Source organism: Tenrec ecaudatus, chromosome 12, assembly GCF_050624435.1.
Source record: "Tenrec ecaudatus isolate mTenEca1 chromosome 12, mTenEca1.hap1, whole genome shotgun sequence".
NCBI classification, from domain to species: domain Eukaryota; kingdom Metazoa; phylum Chordata; class Mammalia; order Afrosoricida; family Tenrecidae; genus Tenrec; species Tenrec ecaudatus.
Window position 1 is genome coordinate 94,964,282 of NC_134541.1, and position 16,534 is coordinate 94,980,815.

General features: G+C 45.1%; 1 protein-coding gene across 4 annotated transcripts in view; it reads left to right on the plus strand.

Moving 5' to 3' along the window:
* Window positions 1–16,534, plus strand: part of PALLD (palladin, cytoskeletal associated protein) — a 343,917-nt gene that overhangs the window by 267,229 nt on the left and 60,154 nt on the right. For all 4 annotated transcript variants that reach the window (XM_075564242.1, XM_075564239.1, XM_075564240.1 and 1 more), the window contains one exon: window positions 11,441–12,097. In XM_075564242.1, coding sequence (XP_075420357.1) covers window positions 11,441–12,097 — 657 coding nt within the window. The remainder of the gene's footprint in view (window positions 1–11,440; window positions 12,098–16,534) is intronic.

Sequence of the window (16,534 nt, forward strand, 5' to 3'; positions counted from 1 at the left end):
TGCCTAAGACAGTAGCCCTGTGTCTTTTTTCACAATGCAGCCTCTATCATATACAAAGGGGCTTCAAAAAACTCATGGAAAAATGGAATTAAAAGATAATGGAATGCTTCCATGAACTTTTAAAAACCATGTTGACCACTATATTAAGGTTTGTTACAAAAGGGATACATGCACAGAAATTCCAACAGTATGAAAGAATATCAAATGCACAAATAAAGGACTTCCTTCTTCTCCCTTCCAATTTCACACTACCTTTTAACTTTTTGTTTTTCATTCTTGTGGTTTCTTCCTCAACTTTATGAGCAATGTAGCTATTCATCCATTTGTTGATTTACCAACTTCAGACATTTTTATTAGTTGAATTTTTAATTATTTGTTTGTTTGTTTTAACTGGTCTCTAAGACCATTTATTTAATGAGACCCTTTGAACTAAGTTAAGCAAAATAAAAAGGGGAGGTGGTGTAATTTTATGGGGAATTCAAAGACAAAACTGATCTAATGGTGATCTGGATCCAGGTACTGAATGGCTTCCAGCTTTCAATCATCTTCTTCCCCTTGTTTTCCTGTCTCTCAGCTTGGAGATCTTCCATGGCTACCAGTAATGCTGGGGAAGCCCATCCTTGGATTTAGTCAGTAAATGACAAAGGCATACGTTGTTTCCTTCCCTACGGGAGGACCTGATTGGCTTCCCTTGACCAGCACCATATATTTATCATTGGCTTGTCCTGGCTTAACAGTGTGAGTCGCAGTTACCTTGATGGCAGTAATTTTGGTTTTGGATTTTTTGTTGTTTAGACCTGGTTCACATGCTCAACCTGAGACCTCAGATTGGAGGATTAGGAGTATCCAGCCCACAAGGAATAGGGCAGAAGCAGATCCCTGAAAGAAAGAAGGAATGCTGCTCCCAGGTTAATGAGATCATGATAGTTTCCTTGCAGTGTCAGGAAACGGATTTTAATAAAGAATGTGTTTAACTTCCCACCTACTATCAATTGAGTCATTACTTGCTGTTACTAATGTTTAGTGATATGTCATCAACCAACGGTCTCAGAGCTTTCTGCCACGCTTGAAAAACGAGTCCATACATGGAAGATTCCAAGCAAACATGAATACCTTGGGCTCCAGCCCAGACACAGCATCAACTTGGCCTTGCCATTAACACTGTGGGCTCTTCAGAAGCTTCCCCACGATGGACACACAGCAGAGAACCATTTCCTCTTTCCTGACAGGAAACAACTTTGTTGTCTCAGTTAGTCTATGCTTTCAAAGGTGGCTATAGAACATTGCAGTGCTGGGAGAAATGAGCCCTAACTAAGAAAAGAATTGCCTAGAAATAACTAAAGTTATCACCAAGTACTCAAAATATCCCTGAGGCACTTTTCCTCAAGGTAAACATAAATGTGATGCATTTGGGACTGACAACCAAATAAAGTGGGAACTGGGCATGGGTACAGGCTGTCACTGCCTGGACCATGAGGGATGGCCTCCTCGATGCCAAACTAGGCACTGCTCTGCCAGGGCCACAGGCACTCTCAGTGTAGACCTGCCCTTGTTTGTTTTCAAGATTGGGACGCTTCATGCGAATAGGAAGACTTATCTGTCCCCCTTGGAATGGCTGGTAGTTTTGAACTGTGAACCGCGAGGTTAGCAGCCCAGTAAGTAATCCATTCTGTCAGCAGGGCTCCTTCCTGCATCACAAGATGCCTGTCTATCTCCTAGCAGGTGTGGAATACCATCTTGTAGTCTCATGCAGAACTGAAAGAGAAGCTGTTCAGTCCCATGCCAAACTTTGAGTAGTTGTAGATTGGACCATTGTGATCTACCAAGCCATGCTTTTCAGTCTTAGTCTGGAAACGTTGCTGAAACCTCTTCAGCATTGTAGACAGAAGGGTGTTCCTTGTAAAGGAGGTATATTGGCCAGAAGTACAGAATTCCACCAGTATCCCCTGTGGTATATGCTAAGAGGATCCCACAACCCTAAAATTGGCTCTTGGAGTTCTGATCTGTTGCTGACAAACTCTGTGAACAAACTCAATTTGGAGAGAGGAAAAAGCTACAGGCATTATTAGGAGCACTGCAGAAACAGATTGCAACCACTATGGGATCAAAAAATATAAAGAAATTAGGGAGGGTAAACTTAAAAAATGACAATACAAGAGCAAAAGCCAAGCTGAAGCAAACTCAAGGCAAGTGTGGGGGGAAATGAGCTGAAAAGGTAGGCATAGAGTGGTAGCAGGTAAGGTTATTAAGAATATTGTTGTTGTTGTTAGGGGCTGTCAGCTCACCTCCAAAATGAAACACCACCTGGTCTTTCACCATCCTCACAATTGTTGAGTAATTGTGTCAATCCATCTCCTCAACAGTCTCCCTCTGTTTCACTGCCCCTCCACTTCAGCCAGCATGGGGTCCTTTCCAGGGACTGGTCCCTTGACAGCGTGTCCAAAGTACATAAGACGAAGCCTCACCATCCTCTCTTCTAAGGTTGTGAAAATAAGACCATATTTCGATATCAGACAGTATTAGGAAGAGAAACGGTGTTAAGGGTAAGAAGGACTCTATTTTAGATATTTTAAGTTTGAAGCAAAGCAGCAAGTTTTTGTCTATAGAAATACATATTAGCAATTTGAATTCAGGACTGAGATCTTAATTAAAGATTAAGGAGTCCTTAATAATTTATAAATTATTATTTTTTCATATCTTAAACTGCCCGATGTCAGTGTAAATAATACTAATTTATAAATTGTCAAGGATTCGGGAGGGAGGGAGAAAATGAGGAGCTGTTATCAAGAGCTCCAGGCTCCAGCTGATACCAAGGGCTCCAGTAGAAAGAAAATGTTTTGAGAGTGATGGTGGCCACAAATGTACAAATGTGCTTGACACAATGGATGTATGTATGGATGGATTGTGATAAGAATTGTACGAGCTCCCAATAAAATGATTTAAAAAAAGATTAAGGAGTCTTGGTGATAAATGGTGCCTAATGGCTTAGTAGTTATGCACTGGGCTGCATACCACAGGTAAGCAGTTTGAAACCACCAGCCGCTCCTTGGGAGAAAGATGCGACTTTCTTTTCCCATTAGGGTGGCAGTCTCAGAAACCCTGTCCTATAATAGAGTTGCTGTGAGTTTGGGGTCAACTCGATAGCAGTGAGTTAATGAGTGATGCAGTTGATTCCTTATGCAAATGGAGAGCGAAAACATTCTATCTTGATAGGATACCCGTATTTAAAGTGGCTGGAAAACAGCCAGTAGGGAAAGAAGGTGCCGTTCCAGATGTAGTACAGGGAGTTGTCCTAGTGATGCTAATGGGACTTGGTAAAGCCGAGGAAGGAGAACTCCCCCTGTCTAAAACTTTTGTCAAAGTTGTAACTGTTCGGGGCAGATTTATGCCTTTGTTCTTCTATCCTCCTCTCTCCCAAGCAGGGTGTGTAGTGACCACTTTCCTCCCATCCCTCGATTTAAGAGAGGGGGAGTTCTATGGAGGCTTATTTCGTAGCTAGTCCCACAAATGAATCTTGGGCTCCCACTGTCATCTCTTGCCTTCTGTGCCCCAGATTCTCACAGTTTATACTGTGATACTGAGCCCTCCTTTGATTTCGGATTATATGGATTCCAATCCTTCTGTGACTGATGATGGTGTGCTTCTTCCTTGTAGATGTAGTTGACATTTCTCTTAAATGGCTGCTTGTTTGGAGACAAGGTGTCAAGACCCTTTGCTGTAGCAACCCAGTATCTTTTGTGTTCCCTTCCTGAGGGTATTATTGTGTCATTTTGTTTTCCGGTTTTTCCGTACACGAAACCCAGGAATGTTGAGTCTATAGGGAAAGCAAATAGAACAAGGGTTTCAGGGGGAGGGGCTCGCTAGAGGGGTGGGTGGGGAAGATGATGTCCAGGAGTCCAGGAAGGAGAAGTATGTTTGGAGACTGATTGTGGAAGCAGTTGTACAATTCTGTTTGACATGTGATTGAACTGTGGAAAGATAGGACATAGGAATCATCTCCAAAGTTGCAGCCAATTGAAAAAAAGGGACGTAGATCCAGGAATGGGTGTTGGGCTGGCACTAACTTAGCTCCAACTTAAGAACAATTAGTTCTTACATCGGGTTCTAGTGCCTTTAAAACCGCTTCCTGTTTGCCATAACACGATGCTTATGTTTTCTCCCACAGCTGACTGTTTGGGTACAAGAAACACCATACCTAGACTTGATTGGCAGCTTACTAGGTCCTTTAAAATTCTTTTATGATGTTGAAATCTTACCAGGCTTACATAACAGGGGTCATAAAATCCAAAAGCGTATTAAGGTTTTACAGATAACACATTTTCAATTGGAGGTTGCCGAACCATCCGGGAGAGGACAAGGGGTGAGTAACTTCGGAAGCTGCCTAACATTGGACTGTTTGGCTGAGGCTGCTTTCACGACATGTAGAATCCCGTCCCAGTCTCCAAGATTACTCCCTTGGTAAAATGCCCCAACATGGACCGCCATAGCTTGATAGAACAAATACTTTAGAGAAATCTGGAAATTTAAATTTCATGAGTATTCATTGAATGTCTTATATATGAGACTGATGATATTCAAGAACGGGGCTCATAGTTGAAAGAATTGCTCCATTTTGTCTCCAGTAGCATTGAATCCTTTGATACGTAGGTAGTGGCTGTTTCTCTTGAGGTGGATGACACCTAGTCAGGACTTAGTAAGGAAAACATCACTGTTCTGGCATATTCAATTCAGCAAGCACCAGCTGAACCGGGGCTGGCCCCGAAGGGTGGAATGGGAATTCAGGAAGACCATGACCATGTGAAACTGAAATGTGCCAAAGTCATTACTGGAAGACAGTTAAGTATCTCTGTGTTTTGGGTGCAACTCTTCAAAATCTCCAAGAAATTTGAGGCTGTGACTTAAAGTTCTGCAACATCTGTCTCACAGAGGGCTTTTCTTGGTGTTTCAATTAGAAATGAGATCATTGATTGTGCTTCAGCATTGACAGAGAAGGTTGACAAACAGACTCTCCCCTCAAAAATGCACTTCATCGATGTTGAAAAGGAAAGCCAACCGTTTCCAATTGGCAACAGTCCCCATGAATTCCTTTCCTTGCCAGGTCCACGGAGTTAGCATTGCTTTTGTAAGAAGTAGCAGCTGATAGCTTCCTGCTGTTCTCGCCATCCTTTGCAGCAGTAGAAATGAAAGTCATTTAAAGCATTTAACTGTGATGCTTTTAAAGCCTGACCTCACATTCCTCTTTCAGCTGAGGCTGAAATGCCAGTGATCCCAGTCACTGAGATGCATCTGGCGCAAAGACCATTAAAGCTGGTCCCTTTTCACAGGCACTTTAGCTCAAGGTACACGCTCTCTTCTCATGCGGGGCTGTGAGTGATTTGAACCACATCCTGCGTCTCTGCAGAGCCAAATTCACCCCACAGAGGGTTGGATCTCCACCGACTTCTTATCAGATCATGCTCTGCACTGGGGAGCCAGCTGCAGAATTCAACTTTTGAGGAATGGTTCATGTTCGCACTGAGCCTTATCAGAAAAACAACCTTGCAATTTCTTAGTCCTTATTCCTTGTGCTGCACGAGCCCTGTGAAAGGGTTGTTCGATCCCCAGAGGGATCGAGACCCACAGGTTGAGAACCTAGTTAGGGCTAAACAAAACAAGTTGGTAGGTATTTCTATATCAAAGTCTAAATTAGGAGCATGAGTTTATAAAGCAGAACAGGGGAATTGAAATAAAATAATGAAGACATAGCCAGAACTCCATCAGCACCACCTGCACTGTAGCTCTTGTAGGAGCTTTCTTTTCTCTTTTGTAAGTTCCTAGAATTGTTTAATATATTGAACACGCTCATGCACATGACACTAGCCAGGTCTAGTAAGAGAAGACTCTTTGGTGAGCATACCCTAGTTTACTTATCTCTCTTCATTGGGAATTGTAAAAAATGCCAGTCCAATATGGGACTCTACTAGAGTGGGACTGTTCTACTGGAGATGGCCGATAAGCCCAGTGGGGGACAGAAGTTACCTTGACAAATAATCATGTTGTCATTGACAGCGATGTGCCGACCTGTGTTCAGTGTCAGTTGGGTGTTGTGAGGATGCAGGACCAGAGGGGCCCATGGTTCAGACTGCTGAATTGCAGCTCTTCATCACATAATGACCTCTATATCCCACAATCAAAAATGAAAGAAAAATATAAACCAACAGCATATTTATTTTTAAAGTAAAAATGTTTTCTAGCCCCATCATCCCAAGAGGTTCTTTGGACAAATAGAAATACCGTGGTCTTTATTAGTACCAGCAGGGAATACATTGCTTCTTGCAACCCAGACATGGCTCCAGAATGGCATACTGGGAATTTCCGGTTTACATCAAGTTGTGTTTTAGATGCTTACTTTCCTAAAATTTATGTTGAGCTTGGACTGCTGTTCCCCTGAGAATAAGTAATATGAAACTATAATACCTAACATTTTATAAACATTTTTTGTTTATGGAGGGCTCTGGAGAAGCTGGTATAGCCCAGGCTTTCGAACCCACCAGCCTTTGTAAATCCAGGTCGGACACTTACTAACAGTGTGCGATTAGACAAGTCACGTGACCTCAGTGGCCTCTGGGGAATGAAGAAAAGTGGAAATAATAGTATGTAGTACTATCTACCTCCCGAGGAGCGTGTACATGTCTCACCAGTGCCCACCATCAGATAAGTGCTTTTCCCGCTGAATGGTTTTGCGATGATCTGGGTGTGGGCAAGGAGCAGCTGGAAGAGGGCTGAGCCTCTGGCCCCCCTTCCGCCTCATCTCCAGGTCCCCTTCTTGTCCATATTCACCTTCCTGCTACTGCTGTGCCCTGACCAGCTCCTTGTTCTGGGAAGAGGTAAGACAGAAACCCTGCAGAAAGCAAAACATTGCCCCAGTAAACAAAGGTCTCTCTTTCACTTCAGGCTTCAGCATTGTGCTCCTTTCATCCTCCCAGTGATCCCCAGCCAGTGGCCTATAGAATTAGGTTCCAAGCCAGGACCCATGTCAGTCCAACACCAAATATAGCCTTTTCCTCTTGGACCACTCTAATTTGGGACTCCAAATCTGATTTGGAGTTACATTTCTTTAAGGTTGCTTTAAGACTCAGCAGTGAGTTTGGTTTTTTTGAGTTTTCATCTAGTGAGAGGAGAGATTATTGAACTGTAAAGTAAGTAAGGTTCTAGGTCTCTTTTTTTTTTTCTATCAAATCTAAATCTTTGTCCCATTCTACCCTCTCTAAAATTATGCTGAAAGTTTTATGCAGACCATTGGGGTGGGAGCGAAGAGGGCTTGATTTTTTGTAATGCAGAAATCCTTTGAGTTCATATTGATGTATTTCCTTCCTAAACTGCTAAGGCCTTCTTGTTTTCACCATTCCACCCTAAAAAGAAGTTTGGAAGCCAAGTGTTCTTCAAAATGTAAACCCAAACCTGGGCTGATTATTCCCATCTTAAAGTCTCTGGCTGCTCTGTCTGAAGAAGCCTAAGGGTAAGGGAAGTCCTCAGCCCACTGCTGAGGCCTGGATTCCAGCTCAGGCTCCCATGACAGAACTTTTCCATGGAGTCAGTGTCCTTGTTTCACATCCTCACAGAAGTGCAGTGCCAAGCCTTCTGCAACATCACTGGCCAGGTGTGAACTGCCACCATTTAGGTTAATAGTCCAACAAAAACCTAAAGACCTTGGCATAGTGGTTATGCATTGGGCTGCTAGCTGCGAGGTGAGCAGTTCAAAACCATCAGTTGCTCTTCAGGAAAAAGATTAGGCTTTCTACTCCTGTAAAGAGTTACAGTCTTGGAAACCTACAAGGATAGTTCTCCCATGCCGTATAGGGGTGCCATAAATTGAGTCAAATTGACTCAGTGGCATTGAGTTTGGTTTTTTGAAAGACTGGAAAATCTCAGGGAGAGACATAAGACCTCTTTTCCATTTTGCGAATATCCAAGTTCCTGGCATAGTGGAAAGAGCCAGAGATAAACATAGGTTCTAACGTGGATCCTCAGGCAACTTGCTTTGTGACCTTGAACAAGTTACTCAGAACCTCAGTTTCACCATTGCAAATGAATTATTTCCTTCACCATGGAACACAAGGAGAGGTAGAAACAGGGAATTCCCAGACCCATGGAATTGTAAGCATAATGGGGAGAAGACGCAGAAGGACACTGGGAGGAACAAAACGAAGTAGCTGGGCCAAATCAGAGATTCAAACAGTAAGACGTCAACAGTGGGGACAAATGCTGTACTTGCAACTGGGGCTGTTGAGAGAGAACTAGTGGACTGACTTTTCAAGGAGTTCCATGTCATTTTCCGGTTTCTGTTTTAGAAATAGAAGAGCAGAAAGAAATGAGAAACCAGAATTACAATAAAGTTTTACAGCAAGTAATTTTTAAAAGTACTATTGAAGAATGGCCCTGGTGGCATAGTGGTTACTTTGGGCTACTACTACCCACAAGGTCAGCAGCTCAAAACCAGCCACTCTGTGGGAGAAAGATGAGGCTTTCTACTTCCATAAACAGTTACAGTTTTGGAAACTCAGGGGCCGTTCTACCCTCACCTGCGTTGCTATGAGCCAGTGTTAACTCAATGACAGTGAGCTTTGAGGGTTTGTTTGTTCAAAGGCGCAAGCTATCTTGCTTTTCTGGTACCTTACCATCTCTGGCTCTTAGTCTTAAAAACTGATTTTATAAAATTAACTTGATGAGAGTTGAGAAAATGCTTTTTAATTGTGCATTTTGTGATCTTGGAATCCAGGTTTTAAATCCATTTAACTTGGATATTTGGGGGGACAAAAATTAGAAAATCAAGGTAGACACTTGAAAATTCCAAATACTCTCTTCCTCATCCCTTCCAGGACCTCACATTCACTGTCTTCCTCACCCAGTGCTGAAACCACCCAAAGAAAAGCCAGGAAGCGGCAACCCTAGCCACGGTCTTCCCTTTACAGTAGGCACTAGCAGCCAAATCAGTAGAATGCCTATGCAATTCTTGTGAAACGCTGCATTGTTAATGATGACTTGACCTGTTGGTTATTACTAAAAATGTCAAGCAAGCAGTTTCAAGCTAGCTTGGGTGAGCAAGTTTGGGTGTCCTGTAAAATGCCAGAGTGAGGAGGAAGTGATAGCCAATAAAGCAGCGGTCTGGTGGGGAGCCACTCCCTCATCCTGAGGCAGAAGAACCAGCAGAGCAGATACAGGGCATGGTAAGACGCCCATGCCAGCCTAGGCCAAGCCACCATGTACAGCTAGTTGCTAATGCCAGGCCTAGCTGAAATACGGTAAAGTGCAGCTGTGGCGCTGGCTACTTTGAACTGAGGCTGGCCCAGAGTCAGAGAGCAGGGCCTGCCTTTGAGGAAAGGCACCCAGAGCACACACAGGCCAGGTGCGCAGATCAGTGGAAGAGACTTGTTGACAACCATTTCAGGGATTGGATGTATTTGGCCTTAGCTAGGGAATATGATGAGAAAGGAGTCTGTGGTGATTCAGACTAACTCAGCCAGGTAATGGGTACAAGGACTCAAAACCAAACTTAATGCCATCCATTAGATGTCAACGCATAGCCAACCCATAGGACAGGGTAGACGTGCCCCTATGGGTTTCCAGACGAAATCTCTTTTGGAGGGGAGTGTCCCACCTTGCTTCCATGCAGTGAGTGTCTTTTTGGAGGGGAGTGTCCCATCTTCCTTCCATGCAGTGTCTTTTTGGAGGGGAGTGTCCCATCTTCCTTCCATGCAGTGAGTGGCTAGTGGTTCTGAACTAAAATTAGAAGCCCAAGTCGTAAAACACTATGCCAGGGCCGATGGGTGCTTTTTGTGAGTTCTAGTTCAGGGCCAGCCTTATATAGGTGAATGCTGGAGCTCATGTACCGGCTAGTCTACCCAAGCCACACAACTTCTGGGGAGACCTGACAGCAATGTAGCGGTTTTAAGGGACTCAAATGAAATTCAAGCACTTGCATAGCTCCTTGCTGTTAGAATCGTTGATACTCTGTGCAGATCAAACGTAGAGACCTATGTTCACTGTATACTTTTCAGCTCCTAAGAAAGTGGGAAAGCTCTCTAGTGTTTCTTTGGCCCGTCTTTTTGTGAATGGAGTAGTAATTGCTTGACTGGCTACTTAAAGAACAGAGTAGTTGGTACAGGAGGGAGTTTTGAACTTGCTTTGTGTCCCCAGATGTAATCATACTTGGTAACAGAGCTAGGTCCTTTTTTGTTTTATAATCTTATTTGCAGTTTGGATTCCTTTTATTGCCTTGAGTCTGTGAAAGCTTTCGTTTTAAACATCAAATACCTGTAGATACGAAAATTTCGGATTTTATATTAGAGTTTTAAGTGTTTAAAGCTTAAAGAAGTGTTCCTGTTCAAGTTGTATTGTATCTGATTGTTACAGTGCCACCTACTGTTTAGCTTTCTTTTGGCAGCCATGGTTTGCTGTGTGTAGCTGATGTGAATAAAGGCACAATGGAGCCAAAGAAAAGGTCTGAGTGAAATAGAGTGAAAGTAAACACTGGACTGCTAAAAAGACTGGTGGTTACATCCCGCAGCTGCTTGGTGAGAGAAAGATGAGGCAGGATGCTCCCGGAAAGATAACCAGCCTCAGAAACTCCAGTCACTGTGACCGAATGACCCTGGGTTTTAGTTAAGTCTACTCAACTGTTTGCAACTCACTGACTCAATAGAAGCCCAGGTGGCATTGCGAGTTATGCATCAGGCTACTAACAGCCAAATCAGTTCAAAACCACCTGCTGCCCTGCAGGGGGAAAGATGAGGCTTTCTACTCCAGTTAACCGTCTCAGAAACACAAGGGCAGCTCTGCCCTGTCCTATGAACATCTAGTGAATGGCAGTGGGCTTTTTTAAAAATGCGTCTTAATAGAACATATTTTAAGGAATTGTCTGCATGTATTTTAGACATAGAACACAAAATATTGCTATGCATAAAGATTAATGTTAGTAATTTGCAATTCAGAGTTTAATACAAGAATTTTGCATGTGGTAAGGACTTTCGGGGGTCGGGGAGGTAAAGATTAAAGAGGAATCTTAAAAAAAATCAGACGGACATTTATTGAATGCAGAGTTGAAGTAGGCAAATTGGACTACCCTAAATCTTGCCAAAAATAACGTGTTGCGTGTTTCTTTCCTTTCAACTCTTTAATCCTGATAGGATTCTTTTTCCAGAAAGTGACTCCAAATGAGGACTGAGAATTCATGTCAAAAGTTCTTCTCTTAATAATCTGATTTTGAGAAAACGAATTATGGCTCCTGGTCCTATGTAATTGGTTCCGAGCTCCGTGCAGAAGGGATTCCAGAACACAGAACTGAAGGGCTCTTTGGAGCCGGCGCGAAGGGGACGTTCAGCCCACAGGTCAAACGCTGCACCGAAATGAACATTCCTTCGGTTTCCGTCTTTGAATGTGTCTCTTTTCTGTCTCCCCCCAGGGACGCTCTGAAAATCCAGCAACTCCAGAACCAAATCCGCCTGGAGCAGGAGGCCTGCGGCTCCTCGCCGCCCTTCCCGCCGCCGCCCGCCGTCCCCGAGCTCGCGGCCCGCGCGCCGCCCGCCTGCCCGGAGCCCATGAGCGCGCTCGCCCCGCGCGCCGCCGCCGCCGCCGCCATGCAGCCCTCCGGCGCCTTCAACTACGCGCGCCCCAAGCAGTTCATCGCCGCCGCGCAGAGCCGGGGCCCCGCGTCCGGCCAGGCCACGCCCGCCTCCAGCCCCAGCTCCTCCAGCCTCCCGTCGCCCCTGTCCCCGACGCCCAAGCCCCTGGGCCGCGCGCCCGCGCCCTGCTTCCCGCCGCCCTTGGGCGCGGAGGCCGAGGCTCCGTGGGGCCGGTGCTCGCCGTCGCCCCCGCCGCCGCCGCCGCCGCCCCCGGCCTTGAGCCCCTCGACGGCCTTCCCGGTGCCCGACGTGTTCCCCCTGCCGTCGCCGCCGCCGCCGCTCCCGAGCCCGGGCGCCCACTGCCCGCCGCCCGCCGCGCGCTACGGCCCCGGGCTGACACCCGCAGTCTTCCTGAGCAGCGTGCTGCCCTCGCCGCCGCCACCGCCGCCGCCCGCGCCCGTCAACGCCCTGGGGCTGCCCCGGGGCGTCACCCCCGCGTGAGTGTGCCCCGCCCCCGGGGAATAGCCCGTGCCTGCATGCGCACAGACCCGTTTGTAAAGCTTAGCCCAGCGAAGCCACCACGAGGCATTGGATTGCTAACCAGGAGATCTCAAACCCACCAGCCGCTCGCAGCTCCCTGCTTCCAAGTTTTCAGTCTCCAGAAGCGTAGGTGTTCGAGTTGGAACTGACTCGATGGCAGTGGTCTTGGGGTTATCATTTGACCAGGCTGCTTTTGCATAGGAGCCTTTCTTGGTAATGCACTGGAGAAAAAAATGAGGCTTTCTGCGCCCCTAAAGAGCTGCAGGCTCAGAAACCCACAGGGGCAGTTCCGTCCTGCCCTACAGGGTCGCCACGAACCAGTGTGGACTCGATGGCAGTGAATTCTGAGTTTGGTCTTGCAGAGGCACCTTAACTACTGAGACCAACACTTTTACTACGACTTAAAAAAAAAGGTTTCTCATCAGGAGCTATCCCAAATTTGTACCCTGCTCTTAATTAGGACAAGGATGATGACATTCTCAACCTTTTTGAGTCTTGTGCTATGAAATTCATACATCTCATTCAATAGCATTCTTCAAAGATATCAGATACCATTGCCCCGTTGTGGAAGAAGATTCTAGTAGTTAACAACTTGCCGAAAGTCGCATAGCCACTAAACCGGGGCTTGGAGTCCCTTCCAGCCTACAAGGCATTCATTCTCTTGCCCACCAGGTTGCATGATGGCTTGGTTATGAAGCTAGAAAAGGCAACCCTGGCCAAGGAGTGGATGGATGCCCACTCGTCCTCCTGTGGAGCAGTTAATGGGTTTGACCTCAGACCTTGAGATCAGCATCAATAGGGGTTCTTATTAGATGTATAAAAAGCCTTTAAATTCTGTGAATGAAAGTATTTCAAAAAGTTTAGGCTGATTTTAAGGAGAAGAAGGAGGCTGTGTCTCCCCTAAAGTCTTGGGAGGAGAGGTTCTGTGTAGGTGGCCATGAGTCAGAACAACTCAATGGTGGTAGATGCACACCTGATGATAGGTGAGAAGTTGGAAAAACATGTCGATGAATGGATATACAGGAGGGCACAGGCCATCTAGTGAAGGAAATCTTCCCAGCCTTGTCCCTGGCCTAGGGACAGTTTTCATTTGCAGATTATTTCCCACCTGTTCCTTCTTACATCACAGTGATAACATAGCAGCCCGCTGGAGTCTTTAAAATAGAAACATTGTGAGGGTCTATAAGGTGATGTGCAAAAGTAAACCTTCACAAGAAAGGCAGCGTACACGTATTTGGAAAGTTTTTCTGAAAAGTAAAAACTAGTATTCATGTTACAGAAATGTTCAAAAATTAGCTCAGCTCTAGCACAGCTAAAGCCACTTACCATATCTCAATTTCAAATTCCCCTTCAGAGTTTGCCAGAAAACAATTTTTTTTTTCCGAAAGAATAAACATGAGAAGACCATAGAATTCAAGTTTGTAGTCATTGTTGTCGTTAGGTGCCTGTGAGTTATTGTTGCAGCCACTGTGTGTGTCTGTTTCATCAAGGGCCTTCCGACTTATCACTGCCTCTCTACCGAGCATACCTCTGCTTTGCCAGGCATAATGTCATTTTCATTCATGTTGTCTTTTTCCTATACTTACTCAGCCTGCCGCAGTGTGGTGACTCGGACCCACACCACCTGGCAGAGGAGCGTTCCAGTGTGTGTCTGGCTTTGACAGGGTCTCTGCAAAGCCTCAGTTAGTCGGGGCTGGTTTGAGCAGCCACTTTGTAAATATCGATTACATGAACTCTGTACTTGAAATCTGGCTTTGTTTCAAATCCTTATTAGAAGAAACAAAGTTGAAGGAACATGTAAATAAATCAGTTAAATAAATGAGCAGAATCTCTGTAGCTCTGATCAGATAATGGGCTTCTACTAAAAACTGAACCCAATGGATTTGCCTGGGAAAACCCTTCTGTTTTGCTTTCCTGTTTCTGTTGGAACTTTCACTCACCTTGCTGCAACTACATTGCTAGGGGCTCGTGGCCCGGTGTTGAGTTCAGCTCATGGAGACCCCCTCATGTCTCAGCACAGATATTCTTTAGGTTTTCAGGGGCTGAGTTTTTGGATGTAGATCACCAGGCCCTGGCTGCTCTTGTTAGAGAGATTAAAAATTGAGAATTGGTTCCATGTGAAACTTTTTGCTCTCTTTTATCATGAAATTATACTAACTCTTGTTGCCTGAAAAGAAAAGTGTCTGCTTTAATATGGCTGATCAAAGAATTGGCCTTTCAAACAGGCTGGGTGGTCAAGGTTTTTATCTTAGGCACAAACTGGTTTATTTGGGTCTTTGAAACATTCTTCAGATAAGCCATTTAAAGGACTTAAGTAACAGAAACACTTGTTCCCTATCAACATCTATCACAATTACTCATTTGAAGAAGTAAAAGTATATGATATTCATAGTTACCCAGAGAGTACTGTAATTCCTGCCATTTCTTTGAAAGTACAGATTTCATGGCTACTGGAGGGAGCCCTGGTGGCATAGTGGTTGCGAGTGAGCTACAGGACAGTTAGCAGGAGAACAGAGGCTTTCTACTCCCACAAAGAGTTAGAGTCTCAGAAACTCACCAGGGTAGTTGTACCCCATCCTATGGAGTTGCTATGAGTTGTTATCGGCTCAATGGCAGTGAGTTGGTCAGCGTTTCAAAACCACCAGCCGCTCAAAAGAATGATGAGGCTTTCTACTCCTGTAAAGAGTTCCAGTCTTGAAACCCACAGGAACAGTTCTGCTCTGTCCTGTAGGGTCGCTATGAGTGGGAATCAACGTGGTGGTGGTTTGTTTTTGGAGCCTAGGAGCCCTGGTGGCATAGTAGTTCCATGTTGGACTGCTAACCACAGGTCAGCAATTCTGACCCACCAGGTGCTTTTTGGGAGAAAAGTGAGGCTTTCTATTCCCATAAAGAGTTACAGTCGAACTATAAGAACCATGATTTGGAATCAACTCTGGTAGAAGCCGTACTCAGACATGTGCTATGTCATATTTGGCTGTAGAATGTTAGGTCTCTGCTAGACCAGTGATCATGGTACCTTTTTATTTTAAAGGAAAATTCCTGTTGGTAAGTCACACACACTTGATTCAGTTTTTTGGTTTGATATGTGTGCCTTTTGAAACCTTTTTCCTCTGGCATATTGTTGGGTCTGGCATTTATTTGCTTTCTGACTTAAAAATGCAAATATCGATTCATCACAATCATTCAATTATTTACCAAGAATGTGAGTGCTCTGACTAATTGGATCCTTACACTTACAGGAACTGTTAAACTACTTTCAAGTGAATAGTTTTGTTACATGAACGAGTCCCTTCCCCTTCTGTTTCGTGTAAGAGCACTCTGGAAGCATAGCCGTTGTGTGTCGGGCTGCAGTCCACAAAGGTAGCAGTTGGATACCATCAGTTGTTCCCAGAGGGAAAGACAGGGCTTTCTACTCCCACAGAAAGTTCCAGTCTCAGACACTCATGGACCAGTTCTGTGTGTCCTGTAGGATCACTATGAGTCACTACCGACTCGATGGCAGTGAGTTTGGTTTTGAGGGTTTTTTGTTTACCAAAATCTGGAGAGACATTTCAGATTATTTGAGGATTTTTGTTGTTGTTGTTCTGCCTTATTTTAACCTCCCATTGTATATTAGCTGTTTCACAAAGTTGTGTGTTTTCAGCACTGCTCTTATTTTAATCTGGACAAGGGCAGGTTGGTAGGAACTAGATTTCGACATAGTCTGTGGAGATCAGGTTCTATTCCCCTATCTGTTCGAGAGAACAGAGGTCAAAGCAGAGAACAAGGACCCTGGTGCCAGCAATGAGCCACCAATCAAGAAGGCTGCGACAGCACTTCTCTCAGAGTGGAGCTCCTCTGTGTGGTCAGTGGCTGATTGCTGCCTGGGAAACTGCCCCGTGGCCCGTGCCTCCACTGCCTTATTTCTTCAGGCAGCTGCATTCTTCCCCAAGTTACTGGGGTCACTGGCTGCGAAAACATCGCCCTGCTCAAAGCAGTTGGCAGGCACAAATGTTAGTCTGACCGAATCTTTCCCATAGTGGCAGTGATGAGAACATGCCTTAGAAAGAAATCTGTTTGCACTTTTATAAAATGAATGCATCCTGCTCTCCGCGTGGTTGCTGATCATTCTTTTTCCAGCTTCCAATGCTGTAACCCTCATGCTCTACACCAGCAGTTCTCAACCTGTGGGTCGTGACCCCTTTGGGGGGGGTTGAACAACCCTTTCACAGGGGTCGCCCGATTCATAACAACGAAAATAATTTTATGGTTGGGGGTCACCACAACATGAGGAACTGTATTAAAGGCATTAGGAAGGTTGAGAACCATTGGTCTACGCTAAAAATCGAGCCCTAAAAGTGAGGACCCAGGGGATCTGGGGCCACTGCACAGAGAAAAGAAGCACAGTCCAGTGC